General features: G+C 37.4%; 1 protein-coding gene across 2 annotated transcripts; it reads right to left on the bottom strand.

Annotated features, from left to right (window-relative positions):
- Positions 1–195: 195 nt before the first annotated feature.
- Positions 196–13,650, bottom strand: LOC129927337 (ankyrin-2-like). 2 transcript variants are annotated; one of them, XM_056035890.1, is made up of 2 exons: positions 13,579–13,650; positions 196–3,226 (listed from the first exon to the last, which is right to left on the bottom strand). In XM_056035890.1, the coding sequence occupies exon 2, from the start codon at positions 2,940–2,942 to the stop codon at positions 501–503; it is 2,442 nt and encodes an 813-aa protein (XP_055891865.1). In that variant the 5' UTR covers positions 2,943–3,226; positions 13,579–13,650; the 3' UTR covers positions 196–500. The 2 variants fall into 2 exon arrangements, with proteins under 2 accessions (XP_055891865.1, XP_055891866.1); XM_056035891.1 differs by lacking the exon at positions 13,579–13,650 and adding an exon at positions 8,313–8,523.
- Between the last annotated feature and the right edge of the window lie 1,875 nt (positions 13,651–15,525).

Genomic DNA, 15,525 nt, shown 5'->3' with positions numbered 1-15,525 from the left:
TTGTACAGGCCACATGACACCCTCGTAGGCCACAGAAATCCGGATCGGAAGCCAAGCGCTTTACCGCTCAGCCACAGCGCCTTCGTCTCAATGTATACACTATTTAAATATAGAATGTAAACGTAAGGGCCCGTATGCAGATTATAAGCATCACTCGCTTGTTTGTTTTTAAGGCAAACATTTATTGGCCAATAGAATCAATGACACTAGTTTTGAGCTGTAACCTTTTTAATAAGAAGCCATATTGGTTAACAAGGATAGTTAAAACTAGCAACATTATCAGCTTAGACAAATAGAATTGACTCTTGATGTACCTAAAAAAGAAAAATAAAAAGACATAAAATTCTCCAAAAAATTTATAATGGAAACAACGATTTTTTTCCACATCGTTCACAGAAGTTTCACTTTTACATATTTACTATATTGATCCATAAAAGATGTGGCCATAATATTATGAACATGTATTTTATACAGAGCTGTTACCAAACATAAATTGCTGATTATATGCCCATATGTAAGGCTTGCCTAATTGTTGCCTCAAAGGCCATGACCTCTAGTTTTGAAAACAAGAGCTTTTCTTTAAATAGGACTGGGAGTTTAGAGTTAAGAACCCTTTGACGTCTGCCTTGGTCTGAACCTAAAGCAGACGAGACAGTTATGAAGCACAAAAGCTCCAACTTCATTGGCTGGCGAGAAACTTCCTTCAGATACGAAAGAGCTCTAGTTTCAGATAGTTGTGAACAACTCATAATATTTTTTTTCCTGGATAAAATTTTGATGTCTGATTTCGTTAGGTACCAATTGTCGACAAAAAATCGAGCAATGTCGACGCTGTCTACAATAAAGGAAACAGCGAGTGGCGACACAGAAGTTTCCGGCCAGTTAAAGATAGTGCACTTTAGAAGTATGTCTGTAGGACAAAAGCCTATTTTAATTAGTCTTTGAATCAGAGTGCCATCACTACCAGCAGCGATAAGGCGATGGATGATGTCTCGTTTGACAAATTCAACACTAGCTCCATGTTCCAACAGCATTGTAGCTGTATGCTGTTTTTCTTTACTGGGGGACAATTCGTTAAGCAGTATGGACAACGCCGACTTCTTTTGCTGATAATTGGGACCTAAATCAGCTTTAGCATCGATTAACAATTGCAGGCATTTTAAGTTGTAATTTTCTGCAGCTAGCCATACTGGAGACATGCCAGAAGTGTTTCTGTGGTTGATATCGGAGCCAGAGGCAATCAGAAGTTGGACAACTTCCCACAAGTCTCCATGACGTGCTGTTGCCAGCGACAGTGGTGTGTCCCTAAAGAAATCCTCAGCATTTACATTTGCTTGATTTTCCAGAAAAAATCGAACAGTATTTACATCTCTCACAGCCAGGTGTAGTGGGGTCTGCCCTTTGTAATTTTTCAAGTTAACAGGAGCACCGCGTTTTAATAAAACTTCCAAGAAATCTAATTTGTGACTCTCTGCTGCATTGTGCAGTGCTGTTAAACCCAAACAATTTTGTTGGTTTACGTCGGCTCCCTTGTCCAGTAAATATTTGAGAACCTCTACACCAAAGCTACATTGAGCGGATTCTATCAAAGCCGTACAGCCATACTTATTATAGTCTTCTAAATTGGCGCCATTTTTTAAAAACAAGTCAATCACATGTAATATGTATTGATTTATCTCATTAAAGTTAAGTTTAGTATGAAATGTCGAGTTGACATTATTGAAATAATCCCTAGATAAAACGTTGATCAAAGGTGTGGTAGAAGTTTTGAAATTTACATTGGCTCCTTTGCTCAATAAAAAGTCGATGACCTCAGTGCAGACAGCACTCATAAGAGGAGTCTTATCGTCGTGGACCCCGTCAATGTCCGCCCCTGCGTCTAACAGTATTTGGATGAGCTGAATGTCTCCTAACTTTACAGCCCGTATTAATGTTTCTGGTATTGCTATTTCAGCTCTGGTCTCTTCACCACATTCTAATAAAAGAAAGCTGAGCGTCTTCTTGTTCTTGCTTCTTAAGGCTTGAGTGACAGCGCAGTCGGCGTCCATTTCAGCACCGTGGTCAAGAAGGACCCTGGCAGCATTCGTAAAAGAGCACTCCAATGCTGCATCAAGAGCTGAATCCTTGTAAGTTACGTAGCCTTGGTGGTATTTGTTTACCGGTGCCCCGTGGTTTATGAGAAGTTGAATCATTTCTAAGTGTTGTCCCTTAACAGCAGACACCAGATCGTCGTGGGTGACCGTAGCGCCATAGGCACAAAGAATTTCCGCCAGTTCGTAGTTTCCTATATTCAGCACGAGCTCCATGCGTGACTTCGTACAGCACTGACATCTATTGACATCCATTCCAAGTCGGCATAACTCTCGAACAAACTCAATGTCTGATGAAAGAATAGCGTCCCTTTGGTGTATTTGTTTTAAAACATAACAGAGGATGTCAGGCCGAAGATTTTGAGTTTCCTCTTTATCACATAAATTATACTTCAGCAACGTGATGCAGGAATCAAAGTCATTTTCAACAGCTGCCAACTGCAAAAGATTTAAGTTGACCATTTTGGCACGATTCAGCAAGTCCAGCAGTTTATCGAATCCCATTCTTTCGGCCACATCGAAAGCACTTTTGTCTGGACTGTTGACGAAGGACGATACAGAGTCACTTTGTGAGAGCTCCCCGACTTGTCTGTTTGGGTTAGCCCCAGCATTGATCAGCAATTCATCGTACTTGAGATGAGATGTCTCGATGGCTGACATTAAAGCAGTATTCCTAGACATGTTCTGTTCATCTGAATGTACTCGTTTGTATTCTAGTAGAATGTCAATTACTTCCCTTGATGTGGCTAGTATAAGTGCAGTATCACAGTTGTTATTCTTAGCATTGACGTCAGCGCCTAGCCTCAAAAGCGTACCCACTATGCCCGTAAAATCTTTCGCGGAGCAAATCATAAGTGGAGTGTTTCCATTGTTGTCTCTGAGTTCCAATCTTGTGCCGCCTTGGAGGAGGAATTGGAGTAAATGGGCGTGGCCTAAATCACAAGCTTGAAGAACTGCCTAGTTTAGGGCGTGGTTCGAGAAATACGTAGTTTTGTGATCACAACAGTCTCAAAAGTTTGTGAATCTCTGACGAACAACCGGAAGCTATTGTTTTAAAAAAACACGGTGTCATCAAGCAGAAATTCGTTCTTAGTTTCAGCCATGCATTATCAACATCAGCTATTTAGATCAGGCTTCTGAAAAAAACAAAAAACAAAAAAAAAATGTTAATGTCAAATTTTAACCAATTACAGAAAGAATATTTTCTTATATATTGGTATCCCGGGCAAGTACTATAACAAGTACTATAACAAGTACTATAACAAGTACATAATAAACATATATATCACGAAGTTAATAATAAATTTTTGGCCAATATGAAATCACTTTGAAGAAATAATGTGTAGTGTCTGCAATGATGCTGCTTCAAGTATGCTTTAATCTTGTTAAATGTTGGTATAGATTTCAACGTATGGTACAGAATGAGTCAGCATAAGTCTCTTTTATTAGCAAAGAATTAGCAGAAGTAATGAAAAAAATGTCGGTAGGGTTTTAAAACTGTGAAGTGGTCTCAAAGCACTGAAATCTTTTGTTGCGCCCAACAATCTTCTGCTATAAGAGTTATGTATTGTATCATAATTAAACATTAAACGTTTGCTATGCTATTCAGATATTTAGATATAACACATCTCTAGATTAGTTCTATTTTTGCTGGTATCTGGAGTAGAGTCTAGACTCTAGACCAGGGGTCGGCAACCTGCGGTTCGCGAGCCACATGCGGCTCTTTGGATGTTAAGCTGCGGCTCTTTAGTTCCATGCGAAAATATTGTTACGTATTTCTGATTTTTCTGGCTAAATGTACTAGGCACACAAATAAAAGAAACACTGCAAAGAACTTGACGACTCAACTTTCAGCTTTATATAACTTTATTGAATTATAACTATAACAATTCGTCACTGTAACATGTAGCGTATACGTCTTACATCGACTGTATCGACTGTAACGGCTCAAGTCTACTCTCTTCTACTGTCTCGCACAGTAGAGAACAGTATCGACGACTGTACTGACTCTTTTCACATGAACTCTCTGGTTTATAAAGAGTCCCTAATCGCTTGTCTATTGTTGCAAAAACACTGCTAGTACCCTCTGGAACAACATGGGAGGAAACATCACATCCTGTTGTTGTTTATACATGTCGATTCCAGAGGATGCCTGCTGCAGTGTCATCTCGCCGAGGTCACACGTAGTGACCTCTAACTGTCACTGTTCATTTGTCACAATGCCCCCCTTCGTAAATCTGTTCGTCCTCTGGAACAACACGTGAGGCACGTCCCATCCTGACTTTGTTTACATGCATAGATTCCAGATAACACTCGGTGCTGTGTCATCTCGCCGGGGTCACACATAGTGACCTCTACCTGTCACTGTTCATTCGTAACACTATTATTTCCCAAGGTCCAAAAGAAGAACATCTAGGATTGCTACCGCTCTCGTGACAAACTAGCGGAGAAGATGTAGCGAATGTCATGCAAAAATACCTTGAAGACATTAAGATCGATTTAAATAAAATAATTTCAATAGCAACTGATGGAGCCAGCAGTATGACAGGAAAAAATAAAGGAGCTACTACGATTCTACTACGGAGCAAAATAAACCATGAAATTATTACATTTCACTGCATTATACACCAAGAATCGCTTTGTGTCCAAACATTTGAAACAGAAATAGTTGAGGTCATGAATTTGGTAATCAAGATTGTTAACAGCAACTTGTCAAAAGCACTCTACCATCGACAGTTTAAAGAATTCTTAAAGAAATGGAGACTCAGTATTCTGACGTCCTTCTTTACAATAAAGTGTGATGGCTTTCCAAAGGTAAGGTGTTGAAACGTTTTGCTTTGTGCTTGAATGAATTAAATACATTCCTAAATGCTAAAGGCATTAATCACCCTGAATTAGAGAACGACAAATGGTTGCAAGCATTTTACTTTTTGATGGATATAACAATGAAACTAAATGAGCTGAATCTAAAACTACAAGGAATAGGATACCCAATCTATGTTTTGGTAGAAGAATTCGTTTGTTTTGAAGATAAAAAAATATTCTTTTTGCAGAAATTATTCAGAGCGGTCAATTACTTCATTTTAATTTGTAAAGCAATATTGCGACTGATGACATGAGTTACTTCAGCACAGTTATAAAATAAAATTAAAGATGAATTTGTCAACAGATTTGAGCCATTCAAAACACACAAAACGATTGTAGAATTTATTTTAAAAATCTTCTCAACGCTATTAGTACCGAAATCCATATCGAGCCATTTGGAATTGATGCTGGATCTCTGGACATGCAATTGATTGATTTAAAAAGTAAAGCTTAGTGGAGTGGAAAATTGACAGAGTTGGAAGAGTTAAAGATCCAGACATGAATATAACGCAACAAAAGTGGACAGCTTTAAAAGGAATGCGCGAGACTAGACACTTATATTCGACTCCTGGAATAGTCTTCCAGATTGCTACATTCAGGTGAATAGTTGACATTAGGAAGGCCGACTATCGTCGGATCGGCATATTCGTGCGAGCAAGCGATCTCTTGCATGAATATAATTAACTGTAAAGTAAGAAGCCAACTAATAAATAAAAATTTAGAGTTGTGCGTACCGTCGCACAAAAAAAGTTCTTTTTTGTGACGGCACGCACCGGTACGGCGTACCGGCAACTTTTTCAATGTGGGGCGGTGGGGGGGGGGGATTAATCTCCTTGTATTTTAACGTTTACGGTTTATTATTAATTTATAAGTAGTTGAAAGTAAGGCAATCCATCAATGAATAACGGCACCTAATCAATAGTATATGAAATTAATATAAATTAATAAATTAATGTATTGGTTAGGTAAGATTGACATTTTAGATCGAGTCTCTAGAGCGCTGCAACTACTAGATATATATATATATATATATATATATATATATATGCATGGGCGTAGCCAGGATTTTGTTTCGGGGAGGGTTTTGGGGGGGGGGGGATTCCCCTCCCCGACCCCCCCCCCCCCGAGGAATAAATATATATATATATATATATATATATATATATATATATATATATATATATATATATATATATATATATGTGTGTGTGTGTGTGTACATAATTAATCTTTATTACATTCTGACCCTTTCGGAAGACGTTTATTGTAGACTCCCCGCCCTTGCTAGCATAAGGGGGTCTGGGGGAGTTCGCAGCGCTCCCCCAGCGCGGGGCGAAGCCCCGCCGCCGGGCACTATTTCTGGTATTGAAAGCCAACAAAATGCATATTCTGAGGTATCTACAGAGCATTATCTTGCTATTAAAAAGTTTTATTTCATAAACCTAATGTACTATTCTTACTGACTTAGACCCTCTCGCGCCGTTCGGCGCATTTTCCGGCAAGCTGTTTCCGCAACTCTTATTTTGCGTAATTCATTTTGTGTGAGAACATGTCCCGCAAAACCTCATGCGACGCTCTGTCACAACCTTACTAAGGATTCGACTCCCAGTTCGGCATATGATTTCTTTGATTTAGACCCGATCTCAATGACTGACTCCTAAAATCTGTCTTAGCCATCTTTGTTGAGATACATTTAATGATTTTCAATTTCGGCAGAAGACTATTCACACTTTATTAATGGAGCCCAAGCCACTGGTAGAAAATTGTAACCTTTCTTGACTACGCTCTTGGAATTACATGCCTGTATTTCGCTTTAGATTTTATATCGAAAAGGAAAGTTTTTTCGTCAAATCATCTGTTGAGGGGTTTTAAACTAAGAAATCTCTGGAGTTTTTTTGTTTTGTTTTTAATTCAAAACCCCATTTAGCTACGATCATAGAATTTGGTGACTATAGTTTGCTTTAAAATAATATTGAAGAGAAAGGTTTTCAACTCTAAACGCTCTGTAGGGGAATTTTAAACTCAAAACCATCTGGAGGGGTTTTAAACTTTAAAGAAAAAGCCACCTGGAGGAGGGGGATTTACACTCAAAACCCCTTTGGCTACGCTCATAGATTTTATAGTGTGTAATTTGCTTTTTTTTATATTGAAGAGGTACTTTTTAGCTTGAAACCCCAACTGGAGAGGGGGGGGGGGTTGAAACTCAAAACCCCTTTGGCTACGCTCATAGAATTTTAAGTGTGTAATTTGCTTTTTTTATTTTGAAATGGGGTTTATCGTAAATTTTGGAGGGGGTTTTAAAATCAAAATCTTCCTCAACTGTGCTGTTGGAATTTGGGGATTGTTGTTTGCATTTTTTTTGTTTTGTTTTATAGAAGAGGGGAATTTAACTGCAAAAAACCTCTGGTAGGGGGTTTAAAATTCAAAACCCCCTGTAGGGGGGGTTTAATTTCAAAGCCCCCTGGTAGAGGGATTTGTATCTCAAAACCCCCTGATAGGGGTTTTTTAAATCTCAAAACCCCCTGGTAGGGGGATTTAAACTCAAAACCCCCTGGTAGAGGGTTTTAACTCAAAACTGCCTCGGCTGTACTGTGGTAAGTAATGATTTAGTATTAAAATCTCACCTAAAATAAACAAAATGAAAGCAAAAATCAGTCACTTAATTTGAACCCCAAGAACCCCCCCCCCTGGCTACGCCCATGTATATATGCAGTTCTGATTGTTGTACCATTATGCCACTATAATGCCTGCCATGGTATCTAACGCTAACAATGCCAACATAGCCCGGCGTGGTTAAGATCGGAAATAGAACCCACAGCTGGCATAGAATAAAAGGATCCATTTTTTTTTAAACGATAAAAATGTTTAATATAAATGAAGAGAAAAGGGGAATGGATTTCAATAATGATGAGCATAATTATATATCCTAAATTAACTTATCTATAATATCTAACGGTCTAACGCATTGAGACTGCACTTCGGAGAGATTAGTAAATTACTTTCCCTTGTCCATTGTGCCTTTTCTAGAGTTGTGTCCCTTGGACGGACACTCCATTCCATTGTTTTTGGCCGACGTCATGATCGCTGACCGCTATCCATTACTCTTGTTTATGTTTACCACTATCGTTTTGTTTTTGTATTATAATTATTTCCAATGTATTGATCTGATCTCATTGATCCGCATTGTTTGTAAGTGTTAGAAAGCCGAGATCAAAGAATTAAAATAAGATGTACTAATATATACAAGGTTGCGACAATGATCAAGTGACGCAATGTAGAGATAATAATATTAACGCATTGTAGACATAAGATAATGCCATGAAATATCTACGCATGAATTAATTGTTTTCTACTTACTCAAATGTGTATTTCAAATAAGCCAAGTCCAAATGACCAAAGTCCACCAGTGAATATAATCCAAGTGAACAAGAAGTAAGGGAACACAATGAATGGAATTTGTAAATGAACACTCCCTCAACGTTCTTAATAAATGAGACGACTGCTCGCGATTGGAGAAGTTTCAGGCTTATATGCCACTTGGCCGGAAATAGGGGATTGGGATGTACAGCGTGTGATAGATCACGTTGGGATGTACAGCGTGTGATAGATCACGTGATAGGTCAAGATAATGCGACATCCGGTCAAGATTAGCTTTTACCTCTCTGTTGCCAATGAGGTATTAAGAACACCTGGCTAGAGGTCAAGCGTGACGTGCGCTCAGGGTCTAGAGTCTAGACAAAGGAGAACGGACAGTCTGGCTGCCTCGCAAGTAGAAAGGAGCCCTGATTGTCTCGCACAAGAGATTGAGTCAACAAGCCTGATAGACAAAGGGTAAACTTGTGATTAGCTAATGTGGTTTGACATTCGAACTAAGAGAATGGAAGATAAGCCAAGGAACATGACACTGACACCGTGGTTGCCAATGTGGTAGTGTAAATCTAACGAGAAGAGAGAAAGGTGGGGTTATGGGGATAACATTGGACTTATAAAGGGAAAATAACAAGGATGACATAATTAATAATAATTAATGCTGTGATAAAATTAGTTACACTGTCAGCAAGCTTTTGGGTTGTGACACATGCGTATCGCCAACAGATGAGGTATCGCCACAAATACAAAGCTAGGGTTCTATCGAGATGTCCTCCTCCTTATATTGCTCTATGCCTCAGAAATGTGGACAGTATATATATAGAAAACACGCACACACACACACACACACAAAAACTGAACCACTTCCACATGATCTGTCTTAGAAAAATTCTGAATGTTAAATGGCAAGTAAAAATATCAGATACTGAAGTCCTTCGAAGAAAAGGCCTGCAAAGCATCCACAGAATAGTCCTAGCTGCGATGGACACATCCGCAGAATGGAGGACCGCCGCATCCCTAAACGACTCCTGTATGGCCAATTAAGAGAAGGAAGGTTAACAAAGGAAACACTTTAGCGACACCTTCAAAGCTTCTCTGAAAGCCTTCAGCATTGACCCAACCACCTGGGAGACAGAAGCACATGACAGAGAATTATGGCATTGCGCTGTGAAAACTGGCGCACAAATTGCTAAGGAAAAGAGAACAGCGCTGGCAGAAGAGAAGCGCCAGAGAAGAAAAGCAAGGCCAGTTGAAATAGCCTGCCCAATGTGCAGCCGAACCTGGCTTATCTGATCTTATTGAATAATAATACAATTGATCGTTTTCCATTCAACACTTCTAAGCATATACTGCACCCTTTGGTTAAATCTTTAAATCGGTGTCATTGGTGGTATAATGGGATACAGATATTTAATTTAATATGAATCACTGCTTATCATATGGTTTTAAAAAATTATTATCGACTGACAAACATACTGAATTTATTGTTTTACTTTTTAAACAAAAGTAAATAATTTATTTTAAAATGTGGGTAGCTTATAGGCCTACTTGTGTAACAGAACAAATTCATTAGTAATACAAATAATGTTTAAAAATTTATTTGAAAATTAAAAAAAATTATGTATAAATAATTAAAAACATACAGAAGATTATCTTTCGTTAGTAATATAGTCTCCTGTGTTTTTCACTATTAATAGTGAATAGTTGTAAAAATGGTGCATTTTTATGAAAAAAAAAACTGCTTGCATATTTAATTTTAAAAATTAAATGATTCACTTTCAGACACAAAAAAAAAGTAGCTGTTGTGACAGAACTTTGAAAGGTCTAACATAAAATTATGTTTGATTTTCAAAATCTTTTCTAATTTCTATTATTATTATAGCTTTTATTTAGCGCTACTTTCATGCTTATAGCATGCTCAGAGCGCTTTTGGTCCAATCTCATTTGTGGACAGGGGGTATCTAGGAGTTGGTTTTCCGTGCTGCCTTTAGGCGCTCAGTAAACACAACTCTGCCCGAGTCGGGTGTCGAACCTTCTAGGTAGCCAAGCCAAGTTCAAGCGCACTTGGCCTCTCGACCACGCTCTATGATCTAAACGGATCGGACGGACACGGATAGACAGACAAAACTAATAGTGTCTATTCCCCTTTCGGTGGCCGATTATATTACTTCCTAAATGGCCACACAGGAAAACTATAAAGACCACAAAGTTTTCATGAAACAGACCTTCAGTAACATTACGAGCACCATCTTAAATACAAAGCATTCTATAATACTGTCTTTCGACAATATCTCTATTTCAACTCGTATCTTCATGGAACCTGGGCACGAATCTTGAAAACGGCTCTGACGATTTTCTTATTAATTTAACAGATGATGTATATAGCTGAGAAAAGAATAACTAGATCCTTGGCCACACTTGGAAAACTCTTGTTTTCAAATTTATAATTTTTCAAAGTAAAAAAAAAAAATGAGTGAGAAACTATTTATCTTGAACGGACTCTACGTCATAGGGTATTTCCGCATTCCTTGAAGTGTTTAAATATAAATTAATGTTCATGAAAAGTTTGCGCACGGACTTCTAGATCTTAGATCTAAAGACCTATCCTTGGAGATAAAGTATAAAGTCTAGCAAATATATACATTTGCTTAACCAGGATTCTTTCTCCGGAGAGGAAGGGGTGGGGATGTTCCATTGTTGTTTTTTTAATCCAACATTCAATAGTTATTAAGAGAAAAAGAATCGCTCCATAAATTGTAGTGATGGGAACTAAACTAAATTTAAAAAGTCAAACTAAAACTAAGTTACAACTAAAATAAAGTAGTTAAACTAAAAGTTTATCACGAATTTCAAAATATTGTTAAACTAAACTAAAAAAAAAAAATTAAACTATACAAACTTTTCATAACTTTTTTTATTAGAGGGGGTGTAGGTTGAACTATACCTAATATATTGGTATAATCATCATACTGTATGCCTACGGTTCGATCTATTTCTTTTAACATTGTAGAAATATGTATCCATAATAAAATCAGTAATTTAATAAGTACGATCGTTCTTATATAAACGTTAATGCACAATAAAATAAAAAAAAAAAAAGATGTCTAAATAAATCTATGTGCTTGTATTTTGCCTTTAAAAAAGAATGTTACTTTAAAAAAAATATATTAACTTATATAACGGAAAATCTTACTTATGCCGGTAAAGTTTAAAATCTCATTAAATAACAGATTTAGGATTTCAAATTTAAATATAGTAACCAAAGAAATAGAAACGAAATTGTAGTTTCAAGAAACATTTGACCTATATAACTATTTTATAGGTAAAGTTCATGCTTGACTAACCATGCCAATGTGCAATTTTCTTGTCTGACCACCAAAAATACAACTAACACTATTGCATAACCGCTAAACGCGCAAGGAAAAAAACGCAGGGGTGGTCTTATCATTATGGAATTCACACTTAGTACACTATATACGCCTACACGTGTACGTCTATCTGGTCAGGTTGTTAAAATCGGTCTATTTACTTTCTGGGCAGGGAGGGTGTGTAACTATTTCAGTGTAAAGATAGATCTACGAACATACTGGACTAGCCATGCCAGTGTGTTATTTTATTGTCTGACCACTCGACATTAAGCAAACACTATTGCCTAACGCACAATGAACGAAACGAAGGGTAGTCTTGTAGTAACGTCGACTACACACGGACAGTACACTAGGCCTAATGTGTACGTCTAGCTGACCAGGTTGTTGCCGCTAAATATTGACCTAACTCACTAATCAGATTCCCCCTATAAACGGAAATCAAACACCAACACGCGACTCACAAACAACTTCGGAACAACCCCATTCATAGGCCTACTATTGCATAGAAGCTTTTGGCAAAAAAAATGTTAAACAATATTTTATAACGCTGCTACTTTTAGACATTGATAACTTCTAACAGCATCTTACTTTACCCTCTTCAAATGCAGACTGACTAAATAGTTGTTAACTGCATCATATTATGATACTCAAAGTTATTGATATCACATGACCAGAAAACAGGGAAATGCATTTCAATCCTTACCACATGTTGAAAAGTTGTACAAATTTTAATTAAACTTTTTAGTTAGTAAATAAAAAAAAATTAATTAAACTACGATTTTAACTAAACTTTTTTTTTCTAGTTAAACTAAATGTTTTTAGTTAATTTTTGCCCATCGCTAATAAATTGTATAGAGGAGGTGTTGTCTTTAAAAATCACCTAGAATGTTGTATTCCGTACCTCTACCGTTATACACGGTTACTAAAAGAACATATCAACAAGCAGTATTGATAAACGTCTTAATATATAAAGTAGAATGTCATGTGTATGTATGTTGTACTACATGTTCCGGATGTTTCTTCAGAGCTAACGATAATTTACTTCCTAGTCCAAACCTCCAGCAGGACAACGGGCGATGTCAGCTGGCAGGGTATGAACCCGAATGACAGTCCAGGGCACTCACCGCATGACCAGGCATGTATGTCCCACATTGAAATCAAAACCGCTTGACCAAATAAAAAATAAAACTTTGCATAAAATGTTTCTTAGATCCTGGTGGAGACTGTAGTGTATGTTTAATGTCCCTTCCACAACCGCAAGGCCCTACACTACAAATAAAGAAAAATACCTAAATTTATTTCTATTAAAGAGCTAAACTTTTTAACAAATCGGGTAAACCCGTTTTCGCAGTATTTAATATTTGATATCAATATGACGGCTGAACTGGTGAATCCCTTTTCACAATCTACTTTCATTTTATTTCATTTCAATTTTCATTTTAAAAATTCACAATGTTTGACATATATGTAAATCGAATCCACTAGATCGGTAATACCTAAGCCTCAACTATAAGGCCCACAGATTGCGGGACGTATCCGTATAGTGTATAGTACTTATATATTAGATGAAATGACTGCTTATTAAAGTTAAAGCCTTAATAAACCATTACACAATGGTCAGAGAAAAAAATATTAATCGGGGATGAAATGACCGGTACAATGCTTGTAGGCAAAGTAGGGAGTGAATAATTATAACTACACCGCTTGAAAACGCTGTATGGATAGCCTGCATTTCGCCGGTAATAGATCTATATGGCATTTTTTAGTGATACTAAACAACTACTAAACTATTTTCTACTGCTAAACTAGATATATAACTGACTTTATCATTTTAAACTACTTATAAATAATCTAAAACCTTTGGAACTTTAAAATATCTTTTTTACCTGCAGCCGCACACATGAAAAACCACTCACTTGATAGAATGATAGTTAGCCTATTTGATTGCGCTATGTCAGTATGGGCATTGACGAGGGACCAGGTCCACGCTTGTCTTTTATATTTCGGCTACCATTTTGAGGCAGAGGTCAAGATGCCTTCGGCCCAGAGGTTCTCAAACTTTTATAGCCAAAAGTTGTGCCCACGGACCAGTACGTGCAAAAGCTACATAAATGCTTAGCATATAAATGACTAATGTAAAGATAATATTTTTTGAAGGCGTGTTTATTGAAATTATAAATTTAGTTTTAAATTAAAATAAAATATAAAAAAAAAAGACTAATAAATGTGAAGGGATTGTATGAGTGTAGGCCTATTTATCTCCGGCTCAATATTTTAAAGTAGCAAAGCAAATGTCCTCGTGTTAACATTTCTTGTTTTTCCATTCTTATCTTCTTATCTTATATAATACAGACGTTACTTCAAAAAAGAAGATCCTACGCGTCATGCATTTAGTCATGCATATTTACGGTTTCTTTCAATTTTGAATAAAGTTTATCCCGGCACAAATCCACTTTGTACCAAAGAAAATGTCGTTGAAACAGTCAACAACTTCAGTACAATGACCCATACTACAGGATATAAATTTGTAATCTGTTTTTTTTTAAACAGAAATTAATAATAATAATAATAATAATAAAATAATTTAATTTACAAAGCGCTGTTAACAAACAAAAAAATGTTGGCTTAAAGTACTGTGATAACATTACAAACATAAACACAAGAGGTTAAGTGACAAACTTATCTAAAAAAGGTTTTAAACAGATAGGTCTTAATGTTCTTCTTGAGTGTAGTGTAGCATGTTGTCTGTCTGAGATCAATGGGGAGTGAGTTCCAAACCTTTGGTCCGTGCACAGAAAAAGCCCCCAGACGGTAACTTTTCAGGGAGATATGTGGCACTACTAGAAGCGTTCAGTCCATTGAGCGCAGGGCTTTCTGATGGGCATATGGAGTGATCAGTTCGCTAAAGTACAAGAGCATTTCTTTATTATAGATACACTGATGACAAAATGTGGCCACCTTGTAGTCGATTCTCGCTTTCAAAGGAAGCCAATGGAATGTGCGCAAGAGAGTAGTAAATTGTGGTATCCTTGTCCAAACATTGTAAAGTTCCTCGTTTTATATATATATATATATATATATATATATATATATATATATATATATATATATATATATATATATATATATATATATATATATATATATATATATATATATTAAAAAATGTTTGTTTTGTAAAATGTTTTACACGTTTCGGATGTTCCTTTAGAGTTGAAGATAGTTTACTTCCTAGTCCAAACCTCCCGCAGGACGACGGGGGATGGGAGCGGGCAGGGTTTGAACCCTCGACCGTCGATAAATCCGAACAACAGTTCAGCGCTCAAACCGCACGACCAGGCAGCCATCCATAATAAGCTGTACCTGTACTAGAACAGATTCATCTGTGATTGGGCGCGGGCACGTTGCCCTGCCTCATCGTGGCGCCCGCGTGTAAACGGCCATTTGAGGAAGTGGCTAGGCTAAATGGGTAGCAACACAGGACTCCCGTGGGGATGCCCACGGGTAGACGGGTAGACGAGAGTCCACCTATTGCACGGGCGGGGTTGTAATAAAGTCCCCACAAACACGTCACCAATCCATGCGCTGTTCCTCAAAGGGACCGTTACATAAATGGCGGATCCCGCACAGTTAGCTTGGTACATTGAAGGAAAATGGCAGAAGTCCCCGGTGCATTCTCGGCCTTCGGCCGTGTCTCTAGTCCATGTGTCAGGGGCCGAACGCATCGGTCAACAGCAATGCCTTACATAGGCATTGTCTAGGGTCTCTCCCAAACAGAACTGTGTGTTCACACAGGTTTGTTTTTTTTTTTACTGTTTGGCGTCCAAACAGGT

This window comes from Biomphalaria glabrata, chromosome 7 (assembly GCF_947242115.1).
Source record: "Biomphalaria glabrata chromosome 7, xgBioGlab47.1, whole genome shotgun sequence".
Lineage (NCBI taxonomy): Eukaryota > Metazoa > Mollusca > Gastropoda > Planorbidae > Biomphalaria > Biomphalaria glabrata.
The sequence above is the reverse complement of the archived record's forward strand: the minus strand, read 5'-3'. Positions and strand labels throughout refer to the sequence as shown.

Bases quoted from the DNA above. Each gene is read 5' to 3' on its own strand.
- LOC129927337 (XM_056035890.1), bottom strand. From the start codon at position 2,942: ATGATTTGCTCCGCGAAAGATTTTACGGGCATAGTGGGTACGCTTTTG.